This window comes from Rhinopithecus bieti, unplaced genomic scaffold (assembly GCF_001698545.2).
Source record: "Rhinopithecus bieti isolate Rb0 unplaced genomic scaffold, ASM169854v2 scaffold_83366, whole genome shotgun sequence".
Taxonomy (NCBI): Eukaryota; Metazoa; Chordata; class Mammalia; order Primates; family Cercopithecidae; genus Rhinopithecus; species Rhinopithecus bieti.
The window spans coordinates 310,917-331,155 of NW_016832657.1; the positions used below are offsets into that span (position 1 = coordinate 310,917).

The following is a 20,239-nucleotide window of genomic DNA, read 5'->3' on the forward strand; positions in this document are numbered from 1 at the left end:
TCATCTCCAGAAGTTTGTGTTTTTTGAATATCTTCCATGTCTCTACTTAACTTTTTGAACATATGGAACGCAGCTATAATAATATGTCTGCCAAATCCAACATCTAAATTAGTTCTAGGTCAGCTTTGATTGATATATATTTTGTCTTCATTATTAGTCACGTTTTCCTGTCTCTTTGCAAGTCTGGTAATTTCTTATTAGATACCAAATGTTGTACATTTTTCTTGTTGGGTGCAACATATTTCTGTATTCTTGTCAATAATCTTAGTTCTGGCATGCAATTATTTAGAAACAGTTTGATTCTTTCAGGTCTTGTGTTTAAGATTTGCTAGACAGGACCAGAGCAGTCTTTATTCTAGTGCTAATTATTTCCCACTACTGAGGCAAGACTGAGTTCTCTCAAGTGTACTCCATCCAATGACCCATGAATCATGAAGTTTTTCAGTCAGCCTGGAAGGGACAGACACTATTCCTGACCCCACCTTGGTACTAGGCACTGTTACTTCTAATCCTTTGGGTAGGCTGTTTTGTTTTGTTTTGGTTTTTAGCCTTTGGGTAGTTTCCTCACATACATATACTGATTGGTATTCATCTGAACACTCAGAGGGGCACATCTGCATCTATGTTCAGTCTCTCCTTTCTGCTACCCTGTCCTGCAAACTCTAGCTAGCTTGTTCTCCCAGGACCCTCAGCTCCATCTCCTTAACTGAGTTTGCCAGGCTCTGCCTGGATTCACCTTTCCTGTGCCATGGCCTAGAAATTCTGTTAAGGCAGTAAGCTGGGACAATCATAGATAGGGGTCACTTCATGGATTTCTCAACTCTCCAGCATCATTGTTCTTTACTACTAGATGTGAAGTGGTTTGAAGACCATTGTTTCATATATTTTACTCATTTTTTGGTTATTGTTGGCAGGATGGTAAATTTAGTCCGTTACTCTATCTTAGCTGAATTCCTATTGTTATTTTTCTCTTTAATGATTTGGAAGATATAGAGCCTTTTAATAAAGATTATCTTTTAAATTCTTATAAACCATCTCTAAGTTCACAATTGCTGTGGACTGAATGTTTATGCCTCGTCATTCTTATGTTGAAATCCTAATCCCCAATGTGATTGAATTAGGAGGTGGGACCTCCTAATTTGGGAGGAAGTTAAATTATGAGCATGGAGCCCTCATGAATGGGATTAGTGCCTTACAAAAGATCGCGAGAACTCTCTCACTATCATTCCACTATGTGGAGATACAAGAAGAAACCAGTAATCTACAGCCTGGAAAATGACCCTCACCAGAACCCAACCACGCTGACGTCCTGATCTTGAACTTTGAGTCTCCAGAACTATGAAAAATAAATGTTTGGTGCCTGACCCACCCCATCCCTGGCCATTTGTTATAGCAGTCTGAACTAATACAACAGTTTTATATGTAATTGAGCCAATATTCTTCCAACAATTTAAAAAATAATCTATTAAATCTCTTTTGCCAATAACAAGAAACTTAGCATGTTTAACTTCCTGCTGCTCCAAATTATTATTTATAATATACATATATTCTAATAACTACTTTTTAAACATTTGCATTGAGTTGGTTAAATTAATGAAAAATTAGACTTAGCAATACATTTATTCGGTTTCATTGCTTGCTACATTATTCTAGTCACATGTCTTTCTCCTTCTTGAGTTATTCACTTGTATACATTTTCCAATCCACTGGACACATGATTGTCTAATTTTTTTCAAGAGGTGGGCTTGGGATCCTTCCATGTTTAGACATGTCTTTATGTTCTCATCTATGATAAATAACATTCAACCTGCTATTGATGGCTTATGCCTCATGTTTACATATGGCAGTGTTTTTCATCACTAACAAAAAAGGTTTCTTGACTTAAAGTGCTCCCTTTTCATAACTGACTGATCTTTTTGATAAATGGTATATTAATAGAGATTTCCTTAACCTTTCTCCTGCTTCTTGTAGTAACTCAGTGGCATTGAGGACAATGTGTTCTACTTTCTCAGCTTGGTCCTCTTTTAAGCTACTAAATTGTGATGTGATTTTTCTCCATGCTTACTCTTAACACAATGCGATCCCTATCCAGATTAGAGTTGGCTCCTGTCAGAGATGTGCATCCCCCTGTGCAAAGGCACAAATGAAGAGAAAAGGAACATTTTCTATTTCTTATGATTACATTTTGCCAGATTTGAGATCTAGTTATCTGGGTGGCAGTGGTGGAAACCACAATAACTTGGCTGAAAGTTTCTTTTTGCATGTTTATCCAGGTAGCCGGGATTAGGGGGGCCACAGAGCCCTTCCTTGATCCTATCTGGATTCTGGTGCTTCATATCGCTGACTCTTCCTCACTTCCTCTTTACTTAGATCTTACAAACAGGGTCTGGCAGTGTGAACCCCAGCACTTTGCTCACTGTTCTTGAAACCAGGAGGGGCCTCCACCACATTTTCCTGATGGTCTCTCTGCCACCCTCACTGCTCCCTCCAAGTAGGAGCTGGCTCAGTTATGGGTCCTTTCCACTTCTTCTCCAGCCCGACTTCCCTTTCACATGTAGTGAATTGCGGGTTTCACTTCCTGCAGTTTCCGTTACCTGTGGCCAACTGGGGTCCAAGAAAATAAAATGGAAAATTCCAGAAATAAACAATTCATAAGCTTTTGTCGTTGTTGTTGTTGTTTTTGAGATGGGGTCTCACTCTGTCACGCAGGCTGGAGTGTAGTGGCACAATCTCAGTTCACGACAACCTCTGCCTTCCAGGTTCAAGCAATTCTCCTGCCTCAGCCTCCTGAGTAACCTCCCAAGACTACAGGCACCCACCACCACACCTGGCTAATTTTTGTATTTTTAGTAGAGATGGGGTTTCACCATATTGGTCAGGCTGGTCTTGAACTCCTGACCTCAGGTGATCCACTTGCCTCAGCCTCCCAAAGTGCTGGGATTACAGGCGTAAGCCACCGCGCCTTAAATTGCGTGTTTGTTCTGAGTAGTGTGTTGCAATCGCTCATCATCCCACTTTGTTCAGTGCTATCCACCTGGGGCATGAATAACCCTTTGTCAGTGTATTCACGCTGTCTACACTACCTGCCCATTAGTCACTCAGTAGCCGTCTTGGTTATCAGATTGGCTGTAACAGTATCACCATGCTTGTGTTCAAGTAATGCTTATTGTACTTTTATTACAGCACATTGTTATAATTGTTCTAATTTATTATTATTGTGAATCTCTTACTGTTCCTAATTCATAAACTTTCTCAGAGGTATATATGCATAGGAAAAATCATAGTGTGTATAGGGGTCAGTGCTATTTAAGGTTTCAGGCACCCACGGGGGGTCTTGGAAAGTATCCCCAGCAGATATGGGGGGACTGCTGTATATGAGCTGGAGAAACTTCTTAATGTTTCTGGCAGATAGAGGGCACTCTGCTCCTATGTTTGTTTGCCTTTAATCATAGTGCAAACTTGAGTTCAACTTGTGGGTTTGTGTGAACAGCGCGATCTCGGCTCACCGCAACCTCCGCCTCCTGGGTTCAAGCAATTCTCCTGCCTCAGCCTCCCAAGTAGCTGGGATTACAGGCACCTACCACCACACCCGGCTAATTTTGTATTTTAAATAGAGATGGGGTTTCTCCATGTTGGTCACGCTGGTCTTGGCGTGACAATCTTAAACTGTATCAAGCTTTATAAAGTGGTGTCAGCAGATTGACTATTGTCCTTGACCTGAGCAATGCACACAGCTGTGACAGCACAGAGAAGTCATGTTTCTTACAGTGGATTCCTGGGTGACTGCAGCAAGGGAGAAACTGATGGCTTGGGGGCACCCGAGGGGCTGGGTTCCTTGTTTCCAAGTTTACAGGAGCCTTGGAAACGTCAGGATACCTGGATGCAAGAGGAGGAAGAGGGGCTCTACCCTTGGATCCAGGCAGTCTGGAAAGCAGACCTGCCCAGAACAGTGGGCCTCAGAGTGCTGGCGGAGACTGCTCTTGGGCTCAGGGCACTTGGCAGTGAGCAGCAGTGGAAAGAGCCAGGGCCTGGCTACCTGCAAGACTTTAGCTGAACTTGGGCTTCACCACATATTAACCTGTGGCCAAGAAAAGTCTCCTTACTTCATCTGTAAAGTAAGTAGTAATAAAAGAATCACCCTCTGGGTTTTATGGGGGTTCAGTGGGGTGCGATGCATGAGATACTTAAACAGCACCTGCCACGTATGTGTGGATGCTCAAGGAATACTGAGCTCCCAAAGTAGTTTTTGAATAAAGAGGAGCCAAATGCTCTCTTTCCTCTTTTCTCTCTTCCTTTCTCCCCACCTAGTCTCTGTATTCCCCTTTCACCCCTCGGGGTGACTTCTTAGCCCTCTCCAAGACTCTCACTCTGGCTCAACACCCTTTTCCATTCCAGCCTATAGATCTGCCACGGCTGCTGCCCTGCAGGGCCATCCACGTGTGTGTTTGTACAATGCTCCTCCCCTATCCTAACCCACCTAAACTTAGCTTCCTCCACAGAGCTGTTTCAAATTCACACGGCCTTTTCCTTTTCAGGGGAGTCTAGTATTTTATAACCACCCTTCCCAAATCAGAACACAAGTAGACAAATGTTCAGCTTTCCACGTGTGAGAAATGGCCTCAAGGGTACAATTTTCTTGCACGGTCCATGTTTCCACAGGGCCCCCTTTCTGACTTCTCCCCTGGAAGCCAGGAGAGCTGAGGAGCCGACAGAGATGGGGCACACACACTGGGAAGCCAAGCACGTTAGATTTACTCGGGTCATATCTGCAGGTGAGGTAACAGCACACACATACAGAAATTCACAGGCAGAGATGCCACCCCAGCATCACCGTCAGACACCAAAGCAGCAGGAGGGCTCAGGAAGTGGCTTTGGAAAGTTCTCGTGAAAAATCAAAGGGCAGCTTTGGTGCTCAGAGATTCAAACAGAAAACTATACAAAACCAACCCTTAAATATATATATATTACATGTGTATATATATAAAATTGCAAAATAAAAGCCCAAGAAACTAGCCATCAATCTGCACGTCAGTGGCTCAAAAAGTGTTAGCATAGAGAAAGGCAAAACCATTTGTGGGGGTGATGCATACTCCAGGGGGACGGCATTTCAGTAGCAGAAAGAGTATTTACATGGAACCCCTATTTGAAACCTCACAATACTAGGAAAAGCTAAACACAGACAATGTATGTACAAGGGAAGACAGTAAGTAGTACTCTTGCGTGACGATTGTCAGACACAGACATTTCACTGAAACCATCCACAGCTTTAGAGAACACTGCACTCTATCTAGACTGGGTTCCTGTTAGCCTACACCCCAGCCAGGCAATCTCAGGCTCTGGAACTATGTTCTCCCCCACTTGGCCTCTTCCCAGAGAGGGCAAACACTGGGATGTTGGTTGCAGCATAAATTGTAGGAATTTAAAGGTGGAGCAGTCCTCGGGTATCAATCAATCACCCACAAAGCAGGACCAACAGGTGTGAGGTGGAGTGGAAGTGTGGGGGTGGGGTTCCCTGAAATATATTCCCATTTTATAATGTGTTTTAAGTGTGGCCCCTCTGCCCCGGTCCAATTGCCGTCCTCCTTCCGATTCACTTTAAAAGGGGAGATCTGGCCTTTGGGTTTTTAAACATTATATAAGATAATTTGCTGGGGGAGAGAAGAGTTTAGGGTCTTTCTACAGTTATTCTCCCACCACCCCCCAAACTCTTACATTTTCTTTAAACTACCTAGAGATAAGTAATTTGCCGATCACAGCTGGCCTCAGTTCGGGACACAGTGGGTGAGGAGAGGAGCCCAGGACCCGACTCTATTAGAAAACCGCCAGTGCTTTCTCACACTGAGCCTCGGACTCCAGCTCTGCGTGAACCCCTCCCCTGCATCAGTAGTGATCATTTCTCCCTCATCTTCAGGCCACAATTTCCTGTAGCAATGACGCAGCTTTTGGGAAAATCTAGAAGGTAAGCGGCACCAAACATCAATATAGCCAAACCTAATTATCACCTAAGAATGAACCAATGCAGCCCATTATTTCTGTGTATATAAGAACACTCCCAACTGGAGATTCTTCCTAATTGTTCCTACGATGAAAAGCCTACATTCTTAAGGGAACTGTCTCTATAAAAATGATGAAAGGTGTTCTCCACTAAAGGACACCCCACTGAAGTCCCCACACTGCTTCCCGGTGAGTGTGGCTGCTCACTGTGAGAGGTAAAGGAATGTTGGGCATGCCTTGGTGACCGAGCTCTGTGTGGTCTCTCATTGATGACAGAAAGTGTGCCACATCTGAATAGGTTAGTGAGACACGGCTTCTGGAAGTAATTACACTCCGTGTATGCTTTCTTATATTATGCTGCAAGTGGAAATGTGCACAGATAACCAATGTGCACATTTCATGAGTTTAGAGTCACTTACAGGCCTCTTACTTCTTGCATTAAACTATCCCTTTCAGAACAGATGTGAAACAGATGATAGGCTGCCCCATTGGCTTTTACATTGTAGGGTGCCCTGTCCTTTCTGTGGGAGTGGAGAACTTACATTGAGCCTCTCCCTCATTTCTTCTCAGACTCTTTGAGTGCTAAGGTCTTAGGGAGTTCAACTGAGCTCAAGTGATGAGAGAGAATGTAAAAAGACCTGTTTCCTCTACGCTCAGAGTCAACTGCAACTGTGCCAACCAACTCTAGAGTTTCTGCTGACCTGCATGTGTAAAATGAGTAAGGGGCAAATGTTCTCTCATTTGTTCAGTAGTCAAGAACTGATTACCCTTGTCCCAAAACTAGAACATAAAATTCACACATAAGAAAAAACATGTTAGCCAGCACGGTGGCTCACACCTGCAATCCCAGCACTTTGGGAGGCCGAGGCAGACAGATCACCTGAGGTCAGGAGTTCAAGACCAGCCTGGCCAACATGGTGAAACTCCGTCTCTACTAAAAATACAAAAATCAGCTGGGTGTGGTGGCAGGCGCCTGTAATCCCAGCTACTCAGGAGGCTGAGACAGGAGAATTGCTTGAAAAACCGGGAGGCAGAGGTTGCAGTGAGCTGAGACTGCACCACTGCACTTCAGCCTGGGCAACAAAGAGCAAAGCTCCGTCTCCAAAAAAAAAAAAAAAGAAAAAACATGTCATGCAGACCTATGGGTAAGGCTGTGTGTCTATCCTCCACATACCTTCACGGAAAAATAGAAAATTATTTTTAGACTTTCAGAGGCGAATCATGCTGTTAGGGAAATGGTTCTTTCAAATCCATGGCAATCAAAGAAGTGGATTTATAGCATTTTCCCCCACACGGACAGTAGCCCTGCTACAACAATGCCAAACATCTGAATGACTGTCTTGCCATGTCACCATAAGCAAGTGACAGTGTCATCCACAGGGAATGGGATTCAAGTTCAGTCTACATGCACCAGTGGCAGAGCACAGTGCTTTACAGTGGGGTTCTTACTATAAGAACTTACTGTTCTTCATCCAATTTCCCCCAAGTCCTTTAAAAAGAGCTTATCTGTTCACAGAGGAAGAACCCTGTTTTAGTTATAGGAGAGTAGAGGGGGGTCAACTGGCCAAAGTAGGACAGTTACTTGGATCACATGCAGGCCAGGAGACTCTTAGGGAGTTCAGATCTGGGCTAGAAGGTGTCTCTTTCTGCCGTTTGGGGGGAAGGTCACATGGTATGGATGGTTCTCCCACGCCACTGTTGGGTGCAGCCAACACTGTGCAGGGAGTCGTTGGAGCCAAGCCTGTCTCTGTGAAACCACTAATCCTTCTTGTCCTCTCTCCTCCTGCCTGCCTTCCGATGGAAATAAGCTCAGAAACCTCTCCACTTCCCAGCTCAACCAGCCACAGAGCAGCACATTGGTTCAAATGTTACCCTTTTCTCTGGCATATCCAGGCACAGTAGCTCAACCAGACATGAACCTACTGCCCGCCAAATCTGAGTTCTTGAATACATATTTTCTCCAGTCAGATACTGGTCAAAGTTTTCAGCCAACTTTTATCCAGAGCTGAAGAAAATGGCCTTTCCTTTCTAATAGCCTGTAGATTTGTTTGGACCACATGTCTGTTTCTGTAGCATTTGGTGCATGTTCTCAAGCCTGGAGCTAAGTGTGCCACATTCTACGCAAGGGAAGAAATGGCAGGATGGCTGGACACTTCTCCCAGCAATTCTGCACCAAGACAAAATAAAACTGGAAACATTAGCTCTTTGAATGCTCCCCTCTCCTTATTGAAAATCTCTCTTAAGGTGCTTTATCCAAAGATTTTTATGGAAATAAATTTTGTGTTGGAAACTTACTATTTGCTGTAGAGGAAACACTGTGTAAAGCAGGCCATCAACTATGTTTCAGTACTGACATTTCAAAAAGGCCTCATAGCTCCCATGCCACCATCCCAAGCCCATCCAGTCTCCATTCAGCCACCAAAGGGATTTTCCTAAAATGCAATTCTGATGCTAACTCTATCCTGATTCAAAGGCTTCAGGGGCTCCAAACCCCTTCCATGACAAGTCTAACTCCTCCACACTTCCTACCAGTTTCCTTAGGATTCAGCCCTGCCTACCTGTGAAGGGACCCCTCAACCCCCAAGCTTCCACGTCATGCTCTGGCAATGCCACATTGCTCAGTGGAACCCATCATGGCATTTCATGCATCCACACCTTTGCACACATTCTTCCCTCATCATGGCATGCCCTGCCAACCCTTTCATTCTACTGGAAAATTTGTCTTTGTTTTAAAACCCTAACAGCCATTGCTTCTCTCAGGGTTTCTCTGGTACCCAAGATAGTTAATAGTTGCTTCCTTATGCCACCTTGGTACCCTTGCCTGTTTTGCAATTTGTCTATACACCTCCTATGCTCATGAACTTCTTGAGGGCAGGAACTATGCCTATCCTCATGCCTGGCCCTTGACCCAAGCTCAATGCATGTTTTTGGAATGCATGAAGAATAAACCAACTGATAGGTTTCATCTATCAATAGAAAGTGGGCCGTGGCATAAATTCCAAAAATAATGCTGCAGCAAGACTCCATCCAACATTTTCACCTAAGTGAGGCCTCATTGTCAAGGGAATAAAGAGAGTGTGTTGAATGCAGAAGCAATCAACATCACCCCTGAAGTACAACTTGCACAGGAAAGGCTGCATCAGAGGTTGTGTTCACCATTCTCACAACATTGCTTGCCACTTATTATTCTAGTCATAATGATGGCTCTCTTTCAATGTCAGCATAATGCCTGGTGCTCGGTGGATCCTTAACAAATGCCACGAGAGGATAAATGAATGTGAAATATACTTTTTAAAAGAAGGCATCAAGGGATTGGCTTTTAAAGGCATTTCCCACATGACAGATTTTTCTGAGGCATCAGTGGGTTGTCCCTCCTAAAATTTGACCCAATCAGGAAGTAGAACACAGATGGAGCCTGGGGTAGCAGTTAGGAATCTGCACTAGAGAGACACAGTGTCGGGTTTACCTTGGTACTAGGTCAGTTTCCTTCCTTCTCAAGAAATAGCCAACTATGGATGGTATTTCCTGCCCCAGCCAGAAGGCTCTTGCCTACCCTTTGTCAGAGGCACACAGTAGCATCACCACAGTCCACATTGACCGGGAACTTCACGTGCACTGATGACGATGAGCACAGGGAGTTCCCTACCTTTGCTTCAAGTGCTAACATTATGCAATGGAGACCAGTCATAGAGACAAGTCCTGGATGAAAACCACCACCCCTGAGGATTAAAGTTGTCTGGTCACCATAGCTGTTAAGAGCAAAGGCTCTGGACTCAGATTGACCTGGATTCAAATCCAGAATCCAGATCTTTCTAGCCAAGTCAGCTGGGACAAGTCAATTATCTTTTTAGGGGGTCAATTTCCTCACCCACAAAATGGGAATGATCTTACCCACCTCAAAGGATTACTGTGAGGGTTAAAGGATGTAATGTATCTGAAGCCTGCACAGTGTCTATAGATAGTAAGTGCTCAAAAGTGGGAAACTATGATTAACTCTCAAAAATAGCTTCACAATAGTCAGATGAAAAGGAAAAATATTCTTTCAAGACACTGTGCTTTTAAGAGAATGGATTGTCTAATTTTTAGGAGCCAACAATGCTCATTAATCAATGCCCCACGGAAGAACATGAGAAGACAGTGGTGGCATTTAAAACGATAACTGTGGCCATTACCAGGCCCCACGATGGACAGATAGGGACAGGGACAGGGACACCCAGCATTTCTCTGAGAGCTGGTGCAAGAAGATTAATCCTGAAGGGCTCATTTCTGATTCTCCTCTGCCGGACCTAGAGTGACTCAGAATTGGAACCTCAGAGGGTGCAAATCAAGGTGCCAAGAGTAAGATGCCAGTTTCGGTCTGTAAGCAAGTGTTTCTGGCGGTGAGGGAAGGTCAGGGGACACCTTACTGCTGGACAGGAGTGAGGCAGGTACAGTGCATTGCTCCAGGTGTCATGCAAAGCTAGAAAGTCATAGCATTCCCTCTGTTGTTTTGATCCTCCTTATACAACCCAAAGCCAACAGAGGATTTCAATTTCCCCAAATTTCTACCCTGAGCATTAAACAACTTTTCCCTATGCTAAATTTGGTTTAGTTTTGAAGTGCCTGAGACGCACAATACAAAGGGGTCAGGTTCCTGGCCTCTTATGTTGATGAAACCATCCCCAGTCCTCAGCTTACATGGCTTGCCCTTATGCCTGCCACCTCTTACAGCTCTTCCATCCATCATTCAAGAGGTTCCATGAAGAAAGCTCAGGGTTAATGTTTGGGGAAGTACAAGCTAAGCCATCAGCCCTTGGGAACAAAGATTACTTTCTGTTGGAGGGGTCAATTTGGCTGGTTGCTTTGAGCAGCAGGGCAGGGACCCAAAGTGGAAAAGAGAAGAGATTTTTAAATGTAGAGATAGCTCCATCTGCAGGAGATTGGATTCCTGCGAAGAAATGGACCTTACTCAGGGGAAGCCTCGACCTGTCTGATTTAGTCTGAGCCTGTGAGAGATCACAGCCCATTTCTGGCCTTCTTGCCCTAGGCTCAGATTGGTGGGCAGCATCTAAACAAAGGTGGCCCACAACTAGGCAGTGTTGTGTAGCAGAAGGAGCACTGGACTGGAAGTCAGGAGACCTGAATTCGAGTGCAGGCTCTGCCGCTAACTAGCTGTGTGACCTTTGGCAAGTCACCTGATTTCTCTGGGGCAACTGTAAAACGAAGGGTTGGTCGGGCGATCTCTAAGTTCCCCTTCCGAGTGTGGTCCAGGGTTCTACTTTATCCCTCCTTGGCCCTGTGCTTGCAGGGACAGAGATGGGAGAAGGGAAGGGGAGGAGAGAGAGGAGGCAGGAGGGAGCCCACGAGTGTCGTGAATCAGGACTCCACTTTCTCCTTCTTTTGCTCTTTTCAGGAAGGAGGGGTTCGGAATTTCTTTTCTTCTTTGAGGGAGACTTGGAAGGTGAGCCCTCTGGGGACATGGGGCCGCTGGTGACCGACTCGGTTTTGTCCTTAGAGGTATCAACATCCGTGTCAGCACTGGTGGTCATCTGGCTCAGGCCTTTGCTGAGGATTTCCTCTGCCGTCTGCTCCTCCTCCCTCCCGTTGACCACCACCCCTTCCGGCTGGGTTGTTTCGGGCTCTGTGGTGGTGGCTTTGCTTGTTTCTGTCTTCTTAGTACCTTCTAGAAAAAAATCAGAAGATATGAACGTAAGATTTCATTCAGGTGACAGCTTCCACCTGGGGCTAACAGAACCATTTCTAGAGAATTCTATAAAGTCAATCCAGAGTGAGGGGAGGGTCAGCCTGATGTTGAGGGATGGCTTCCAGAGACAGATGGAAGGACTGCGTTCTGATCTGCACCCCCTTCCATGTGGCCTGTCCTGGGAACACCCCCTTGCAGGCTGGCAGCTCTGGGCTCTTGTCTATGAATTTAGATGGATATTAATGTCTGAATGTGGCAGGGGGCCCAGCTGGGGTCCAGCTCAGTTTTTGTATGCAAGAAAGAAGAAACAGACACAGAGGAAGGGGAAGGCGTAAGGTGTACAGCTTGGTGGAGACATCTAAGACTTGCTGTAACCAGCTCAGATTCACCAATAAAAATATGGAAATTACATGTTCTCAAACCCATTTCATTTTCTACACCAGTGAGGAACTCCAAGAAATATGGAGAATATCTTCCCAGTAGGCAGAGGGACAGTGGAATTCCTTATATAACATGGACCCCGTATTTCCCAGACATGTTAGTCAAAATAGGAAGACCCCTGGTCAGCCCATTCTAGCAGCCACTGGGGCCTCTTTATTCCACCTGGGAATCTGTTGGGATCGCTGGCATATTCAAGGCCAGAGTTGCTCAGGCCCCAGAAACCAAACCCTCCTTCCGCCCTTTCTCCCCGTCCCCACTCTCACTCAACCTTGCTTCCACGCAACCTTTCAGATGCCTGGATGGGGTGAGAGTCAGGGAGATTGTAAAACCACAGACTGAAAAGTAGAAAGCAAGGTAAATATCATCTGATGCCCCTCCTCCTCGCTGTACAGCTAAGAAGGCTGAAGAACACAGTACCATGGTGGGTATACCTCGGCTTACCAACTTCTGGTTCAGTTTCTTCTCACCACGGGAACTGAAAGGAGTGTGTGTGAGTGAGCGTGTGTGAGGGTGTGCAAGTGTGTGTGTGAGGGTGTGCAAGTGTGTGAGTGAGCGTGTGTGAGGGTGTGCAAGTGTGTGTGTGTGAGAGTGGGCAGGTTGTGTGTGGTGTGTGTGTGTAAATTTGAGTATGTAAGTGAGTTTGTTTGCCATGAGTGTGTGTGAGTGAGCATGAGTGTGTGATGTGTGTGGTGTGGGCATGTGCAAACCAGTGTGTGTGACAGTGAGTGGTATATGAGTGTGGGAGTGAGCGTCTGTGTGAGTGAGGCGTACTACCAAATTTCGTTGTGTGTGTCTTAAGTGTGTAGTACACATGAGCATATTGCGATGGACGTGAATGTGATTTGGAAGCTGTCACACACCTGTGTGGTCAATGTGAGGGGCACATATGAAGGGTGTCAGGTGTGTGTGTGTTGCCACATCACAAGAAGGAACCTGGCGTGCTGGGGTGTATGAGATCGTGGGTGATGCGGAAGGTATAGTCAGTGTTACAGAGAGAGTGAGTGAAGGACTCAGTATTAGGAAAAGCCTGGGGTCTTAACAGGGGTGAAGTCTGGGGAAGTGCATGGTTACATGGAGGCTGGGACAGAGTAGGGTAACTTGTGGACAGTTAGAGTGGACTAGTGAACTACCTGGGCCAGATCTCCCTGTAACAAAGTCTTCATAACTCCTGACACTGCTGGGCAAGTCAAAGTGCCCCTCCAGACCACTGTGGAGCACCAGCTCCCTCTTGGTAGCAAAGACTTTGGCCACTGCTCCCAGTCTTCCCACTGCCCAGCCCATGTTCTGTCATCCTCATCCAGCCTCCTCTCCCGTTCTGCCACGTAATCCTGTGGCCATCACCTGGCAGTACTCTTGAGTGCCATAAACCAGGCTGGACACAACCATCTCTCTGTCCACTCTCCTATTCCCACTTCGCCTGCTTTTTGCCATATCAAGCTGCCGGCCCCTGGACCTCTCACTATCATTCCAGCCCACTCCCCTCTGGAAGGCCCTTCTCTCTCCTCTGTGTCCCCAGCCTTCACTCCATATAATGAATCAGCTTGAGTGTTACTTCTTCCTTCAAGTCTCTCCTGATCCTCATTCCCACTTCCAGGTAGAGTTTATCACTCCTTCCTTTCTGCCTCTGCTTTCTAAACTTCCATCCTAGCAACTTCAAAACGATTACGTATTTTTTTTTTTTTTCCCTGAGACGGAGTCTTGCTCTGTCACCCAGAGCTGGAGTGCAATGGCGGGATCTCAGATCACTGCAATCTCTGCCTCCCAGGTTCAAGCAATTCTCCTGCCTCAGCCTCCCAAGTAGCTGGGATTACAGGCGCCCACCATGACGCCCAGCTAATTTCTGTATTTTTAGTAGAGATGGGGTTTTGTCATGTTGGCCAGGATGGTCTCGAGCTCCTGACCTCATGATCCGCCCACCTCGGCCTCCCAAAGTGCTGGGATTACACACATGAGTCACTGCGTCCAGCCCACACTTATTTTTTATGCCTATCTCCTCCCCCTTCTAAACTGAAATAAATTAGGGCAAAACTGTGTCTAATGACCTATGTTACTAGCTCACAGAAGGCACTAGAAAAGGTCTGTGGAATCCATGAATGGTTGAAGGCATGAGCAAATAAATGAATATATGGATGGATTTATTCTAACCAAGCTAATACCATCACCTAATCTTTTCTTGTCTATCCCAGCCTGAGCCTTCTAAGCTGAACTGGATCCACTCATGTAAATGAGCACCAGCCTTGAGTGCTGGCCTTTGTCTCCTCTACCTACTGCTCTGGTCTTCCCTCTCATCTTCCTTAGCTATCCATGGCTCTGCAACTTCAACCTAGACCCTCACTGCAGGGCCTTCACTTGAATGACACATCAGGATGCATTTCTCAAGCTTGACCCTTGGTGCTTTCCTCTGAGATGGTTTGGGCACTTGCCTTCTAGCTCCATGAAGACAACTATGGATAAGAGGGGCTCCCACTTTCTGTCCAAGTGTCATTTCCTGCCTGGTAGCAACAAGTATCCTCACTCCAATGGCATCCTTCAACCATGCCCCTCATCCATGTCCCTTTGCCCATACCTGCCCTGCTGTCAACCTAAGCAACAGCCTTAGTCCCTGTTGTGTGTCTAGTTTAGGAGAGCAACACTCAAGGTTCTTCTCACCATGTAGAAAGTGGGGGTGACAGATAGTGCATCTGCCATGATTCAGAGAGGTTCCACATCATGAATTGTTTGAGGAGTCATGACAAATGGAAAATGGGGCTTAGAGGAGCCAGGTTCCTAACTAAGGTCATTACTCCCTCAACTACAGAGTCAGAGACCACTGGAGGGTTCCACTGGCCAAGAGAAGGGACAGGGCTCCAGAAATCAACATGTGTTAGGCCCCTGGAAAGTACTGAGGACAGGCTCTGACAGCCTAGACCCCTACTCTGTCAACAGGTTGAAGACCAGGCTGGGAGAGGCCCCAGGAACTAGGGTCAGATGGGAACTCACCTTCTAGCCTCTTCTAAGAAGAACCTCTGACTTTGTCTCCTGAATGGGGGGAACTTGGAGCTCTGGGAATAGGGGATATTCTGGGAGTGAGTAGAGTGGGACAGAAGCTGGAAAATGGGGGCTGTGTCCAATGATGGTGACTGGAAAGCTGGGGGAGAGACAGGAGGCATTGGGAGAACAGGTGGCAGGAGCAAGACTAGACTCGGAAGTCAGGGCCCACACCCAGACCCTGTGGGTTGGGAGACAAAGGACTAAAAGGCTTCTAGAGGCTGGAAGAGGAGGGCGGCTTCTGTGGGAGGCACAGAGCTGGTTTGGACACTCTGCCTCTCCAACTTGATTTCTCACTAGCCCACAGCCTCCAACCACTGGCTGTCTCTTGGCCACCAATGAACATGTGGTGGTTAATTTTAATGTGTGGCTAAGGGATGCCCACATAGTTGGTAAAACAATACTTCTGGGTGTGTCTGTGAGGGTGCTTCTAGAAGAGATTAGCATTTTTTTGCGGGGGGGGGGATGGAATTTCGTTCAAACTCCGCCTCCTAGGTTCAAGCGATTCTCCTGCCTCAGCCTCCCCGAGTAGCTGGGATTACAGGTGCATGCCACCACGCCCAGCAAATTTTTGTATTTTTAGTACAGACAGAGTTTCACCATGTTGGCCAGGCTGATCTCAAACTCCTGACCTCAGGCGATCTACCAGCCTCAGCCTCCCAAAGTGCTAGGATTACAGACATGAGACACTGCGCCAGTCCAGGATTAGCATTTGAATCAGTAGTCTGAATATAGAAGATCTGCCCTCACCAACATGGTTGGACACCATCCAATCTGTTTAGGGCCCTCTCACATAGAACAAAAAGGTGGAAGAAGGGCAAATTCTCTCTGTTCTTGAGCCGGGACACCCATCTTCTCCTGCCCTCAGGCTTAGAGCTCCTGGTTCTCAGGCCTCAGGCTCAGACTGAGTTACACCACTGACTGTCCTGTTCTCCAGCTTAGAGACAACATACTCTTCAGCCTCCATAATCACATGAGGCAATTCCCCTAGGGAGTCTCTTCTTATCCCTCTACATATCCTGTTGGTTCTGTTTCTCTGGAGAACCCTAATACAGTCCCCTTCCAGGAATGCCAGCTCCCCCAGCTTCCTAGGTACCACCCCTGCACAACCCATTCCACTCCTCTCTGCTGCTCCAAGCATGTACCTATCCAAGGTCTGGCTCAAGCCACACTGTATCTGGACAGCCTCCCCTGACATTGGACAATGAGCTCGCCTTCCTCTAAACCCACTGCTCATATATTCATTTTACACTTGCATGTGTCATTTATCTTTTTTTCTTTTGAGAGTCTATTCATCACCCAAGTACACTGTTCATGACAGAAACTCTGTCTTTTACTTCTCTGACAATCATCATGCAGCTCAGTGACAACATGTTCAAGCCATGTTTACTGCTGCTGATGTTTGTCAAGTGAGGCCAGATTGAAGGCTCAACAGAGCGTGCCTTGCATCAGCTCAGCCGCTGGGCTCTTCTGTGGCCGTGCATTGGGGTAAAGACATGGAGAGGGAGTATGGACCTTGCGTAACTGAAGGAGCAAGGCTGCCTTTCCTCCCTGGCCTGCTGACATCTCAGGCTCAAACACATGACCTCTTGCCTCAAGCCCCCCAGCTTTGAGAAGTCTTCTCTTTGCAGCAGAGAAGACACCAGTGGAGGGCCTAGAAACAGCATTTGCTGATGCACTTCTGAACACAAGGTCAATCTGACAGATCCTGACCTATATTCCAAATGCATGGAGAATTGGTCGCTGCCATGTACTGCTTTTATTTCCCTGTTGAAATGGCAGTGCCATACCATTGCATAGAGAGGTCATAGAGAGATTCATTAAAGACCTTGAAAAAAAAAAACCATGTTCTATGTTGACACAAAGGCTGAGCACTCATGCAGCAACAGTCAAAAAGGCCCAAAGGTGCTCAAAGAACAGAGCACAAAGGAAGAAGAGCAACAAGCTGAGCTGCCCATGGCTGACCATTGAGTTGGATGCTGGCCATGCAGAGAGGTTTGCAACAGAGTTTCTGTCTGGGTTTAAATTCTCAAACATCAGTGTCTGAAAGAATCACCCAGAGAGCTTGTGAAAATGCAGCTTCCTAGTGTTGTCCTCACAATAAACTGAAACAGAAGGTGGGCCAAGAAATAGATATTTTTAACAAGTCCCCAGGTAATTCTGATACAAAAGGCCCAATGGCCACACATTGAGAAACGTAAGTTTAGAATGCTATGCTTTCTGCGATTTTTACTTACCCCCCAAAACTGAGAGTACAGCTGATAAAAAAGAAAGTAGAGCTTCTCATAAATGGATGCAGTGGACTCTGTGCCTCCCATCCACTCACCACAGCTGGGATATAAATGTTCCTCTAAGTACCCAAATATACTTTCAGTAGCTGGTACAGCTTGTGTGCACATATGACCCTAATGAACCATCCCTCCGGGTATCCACACTGAATCTGGGCTGGCCCTGTGGCTGGCAAAACCAATAGAATGCAGTGGAGGTGCCACAGAGCAGGCCTCAGGCCAAAGACTTAAGAAGGCCTAGCAACTTCTATTTTCACAGTTTTGGGAGCCTTATACCAAACATGTATAAAGTCCAACTACCCTGATGGAAAACATGTAGAGAGGCCACATGGGTGGGTCCTGAGACCACACAGAGGGAGAGAGAGAGAGACAGAGAGACAGAGAGACAGAGAGACAGACAGACAGACAGACAGACAGACGTCCAGCCATCTCAGTGTCCCAGCTGAGCCCAGCCTTCTAGCTGCCCCTGCTGAGGTACCAGGCATGTAAGTGCACCATCTTGGAAGTTCCAGCTTAGTCAAGTTCCCTACTGACTGTAGCCCTCCGTGGATATCACATCGATCAGAAATCATCCAGCTAAGCCCCATCAACCCCAGTCAACCCACAAAAGAACCAGTTTCCGTAATACTAGTTCTTATTCTTCACCATGACTTAACCAAATATTATTGCTGCATCACAAACCACCCTAAAACTTAGTGGCTTAAAACATCAAGTGCTGTATTAGCTCTTACAATTTGGAGAACATGGTAGATAAAAAGGACTAACTTACGTAAAGCATGTTACAAAGTACTTTTATATTCAGTAGCTCATTTTATCCTGACAACATGCTGTGGGTTAGGAAAGGCAAAGATTCATGTTATTCCCGTCCAGCAGTGTTTTTAAATGACTTCTTTGAGATGGCTACATTAGTTAGTGGCAGAGCCGATCATGTGATGTCAAATACAGGGCTATTTCTTTGCAGGCATAGCCAGTTGCCCTGAGGGTTCAGCAGAGGATAAGGTGAGCTGGGACAAGGTCCAAAAGGAGCTAAAGAGAAGGTGATAGCACAGATGGCCAGATGCAAAGGCTCTCTTTGATGGCGAGCCTTCAGAGAGGCTAATGGGGTAGGAGTCAGGTAGACAGATGAGGAGTGACACTGAGGTGACTCAGCATAAGAGGATTTGAGGTCATGGTAGCAAATGGTTGGAAAAAGCCATCCCCGATCTGATGGGTGGGCTAGAGGTGAAATAGCAGAGACTTGCATGGCGGGTCAGCTCTGTCTGCCTAGGAGCTGGGCAAGCCTGTGAGGAGCCTGGCCAAGGCTTCACACCAGGCTCCCCACCCAACTACAGCTTGTGTCCTCGTCATGCAGGGTCTGCTCCGAAGTGCCATGCTCCCTAGCTCTGTCTGTTACAGGAAGTGGGTTATGGGAAGTGTCTTCAAGACAACTCTTCTAACAACTCAACAGTGGGCCCCTCCAGGGGAAGAATGAAAAATCCTGCTATAGGGTATAAAATGTCAGGCAGTGGGTAAACAGTTATCCCACCCACTGCACGCCCCTCCTGGCCCTTGTCCCACTCCTCCATGAGCCTCCTCTCCTGCCCTGGATTTCCTTCCTGCAGCTGGAACACATGTCCTGAAGACCCTAGCAGACCAGGCCCTCTATGCATCCTTATAACGCAGTTCAGGCTCTAGCCCAAAACCTAGATGAGGCAACAGGCTCCTTCAAGGTGCCTGTGCATTAGGAAGAGTGAGCGCCTGAGAGCCATAAGCACTCTACCGCCGGGAGTGCCTGAGAGCTGGCCCTACTGCCTGCAAACTCTTGGGAGCTTGTTGCTTCTGGGCGTGTATGCTTGTGTGTTTGTGTATGTGTGTGGCCTATGTGTGTATATCCACATCTCCCATAGAGAAGCCTAATCCATGCATAGTGCATGTGGAATTGGCCATGAATTTTATAGCCAGGAAACTTCCCAAAGGCAGAGTTGTGAGTCGCAAAAGAAAAACATGGGGAGAAATCTATTTCTTTTGGGAAAAAAAAAAATCCTCCCTCCCCCATTGCAAGGGTTGCAGTGAGTTAGTAAACAGCCTCTCTATACTTACTACAGAGACAAGTATTCAGAATCGGAGGAAACTCCTTTGATGAAGGCACAAATGGGAAGAGAAAGGAAGACGTTGTGGAGACAGGTTGACAACACCACGGTGAGACACAATGAACACAACAGTTGGGGGACATCCACTTGGGCTCTGGCCTCAAGCAGATGGGTTTCCTCTGGCAACGCTTCACAAGAGGCAGTAGTTTGCTTGTGGAGGGAGCTCAGGGTTGGAGATTCTATTGGAATCCACATGTGTGGCCGTTCTATCCCAGAGGGAGAAGATTCCAATAGGCCACCATATTGCTGCTCTCTGGATAGTAGGACGGCTCTGTCTGGTGGGGGTCTCCAGGGGACCTGGGATGGAGTGTTCATGCCCTGGAGTGATTCCAGGAGCTCAGTAAAGATACTTTTATGATTTAGGTGGCCAGGAACTATAATTCTTATCCACTTTATGTATATTATTAACCATAACCATAATTGCATCTTAAATTATTTAAGTCCTGCTTTTACTCTTTCAAAGTATGTTTTCACCTACATTTCCCTTATACATGTATGAAAAGGGAATATATTAGGAGCCCTATCTGACAGTCAATGAAACTGAGGCACAGAGATGCTATCTGATTTGCTAAAATTAGCAGTTATTACTAGTTAGCAGTTCAGTTGGGCCTAGAACTCAGTTCTTGAAGCTAGTATCTCTCTACTGAAGCTGTTTTCAACCTGGACCACACTTTAGA

At 46.4% G+C, this 20,239-nt stretch overlaps 1 protein-coding gene across 1 annotated transcript in view; it reads right to left on the reverse strand.

The window, feature by feature from the left end:
• Positions 1-4,731: 4,731 nt before the first annotated feature.
• Positions 4,732-20,239, reverse strand: part of ADD2 (adducin 2) — a 63,426-nt gene continuing 47,918 nt past the window's right edge. Inside the window, exon 16 of the mRNA XM_017865667.1 lies at positions 4,732-11,656. Within this exon, the coding sequence (XP_017721156.1) occupies positions 11,217-11,656 (440 nt within the window). The 3' untranslated portion in view covers positions 4,732-11,216. The remainder of the gene's footprint in view (positions 11,657-20,239) is intronic.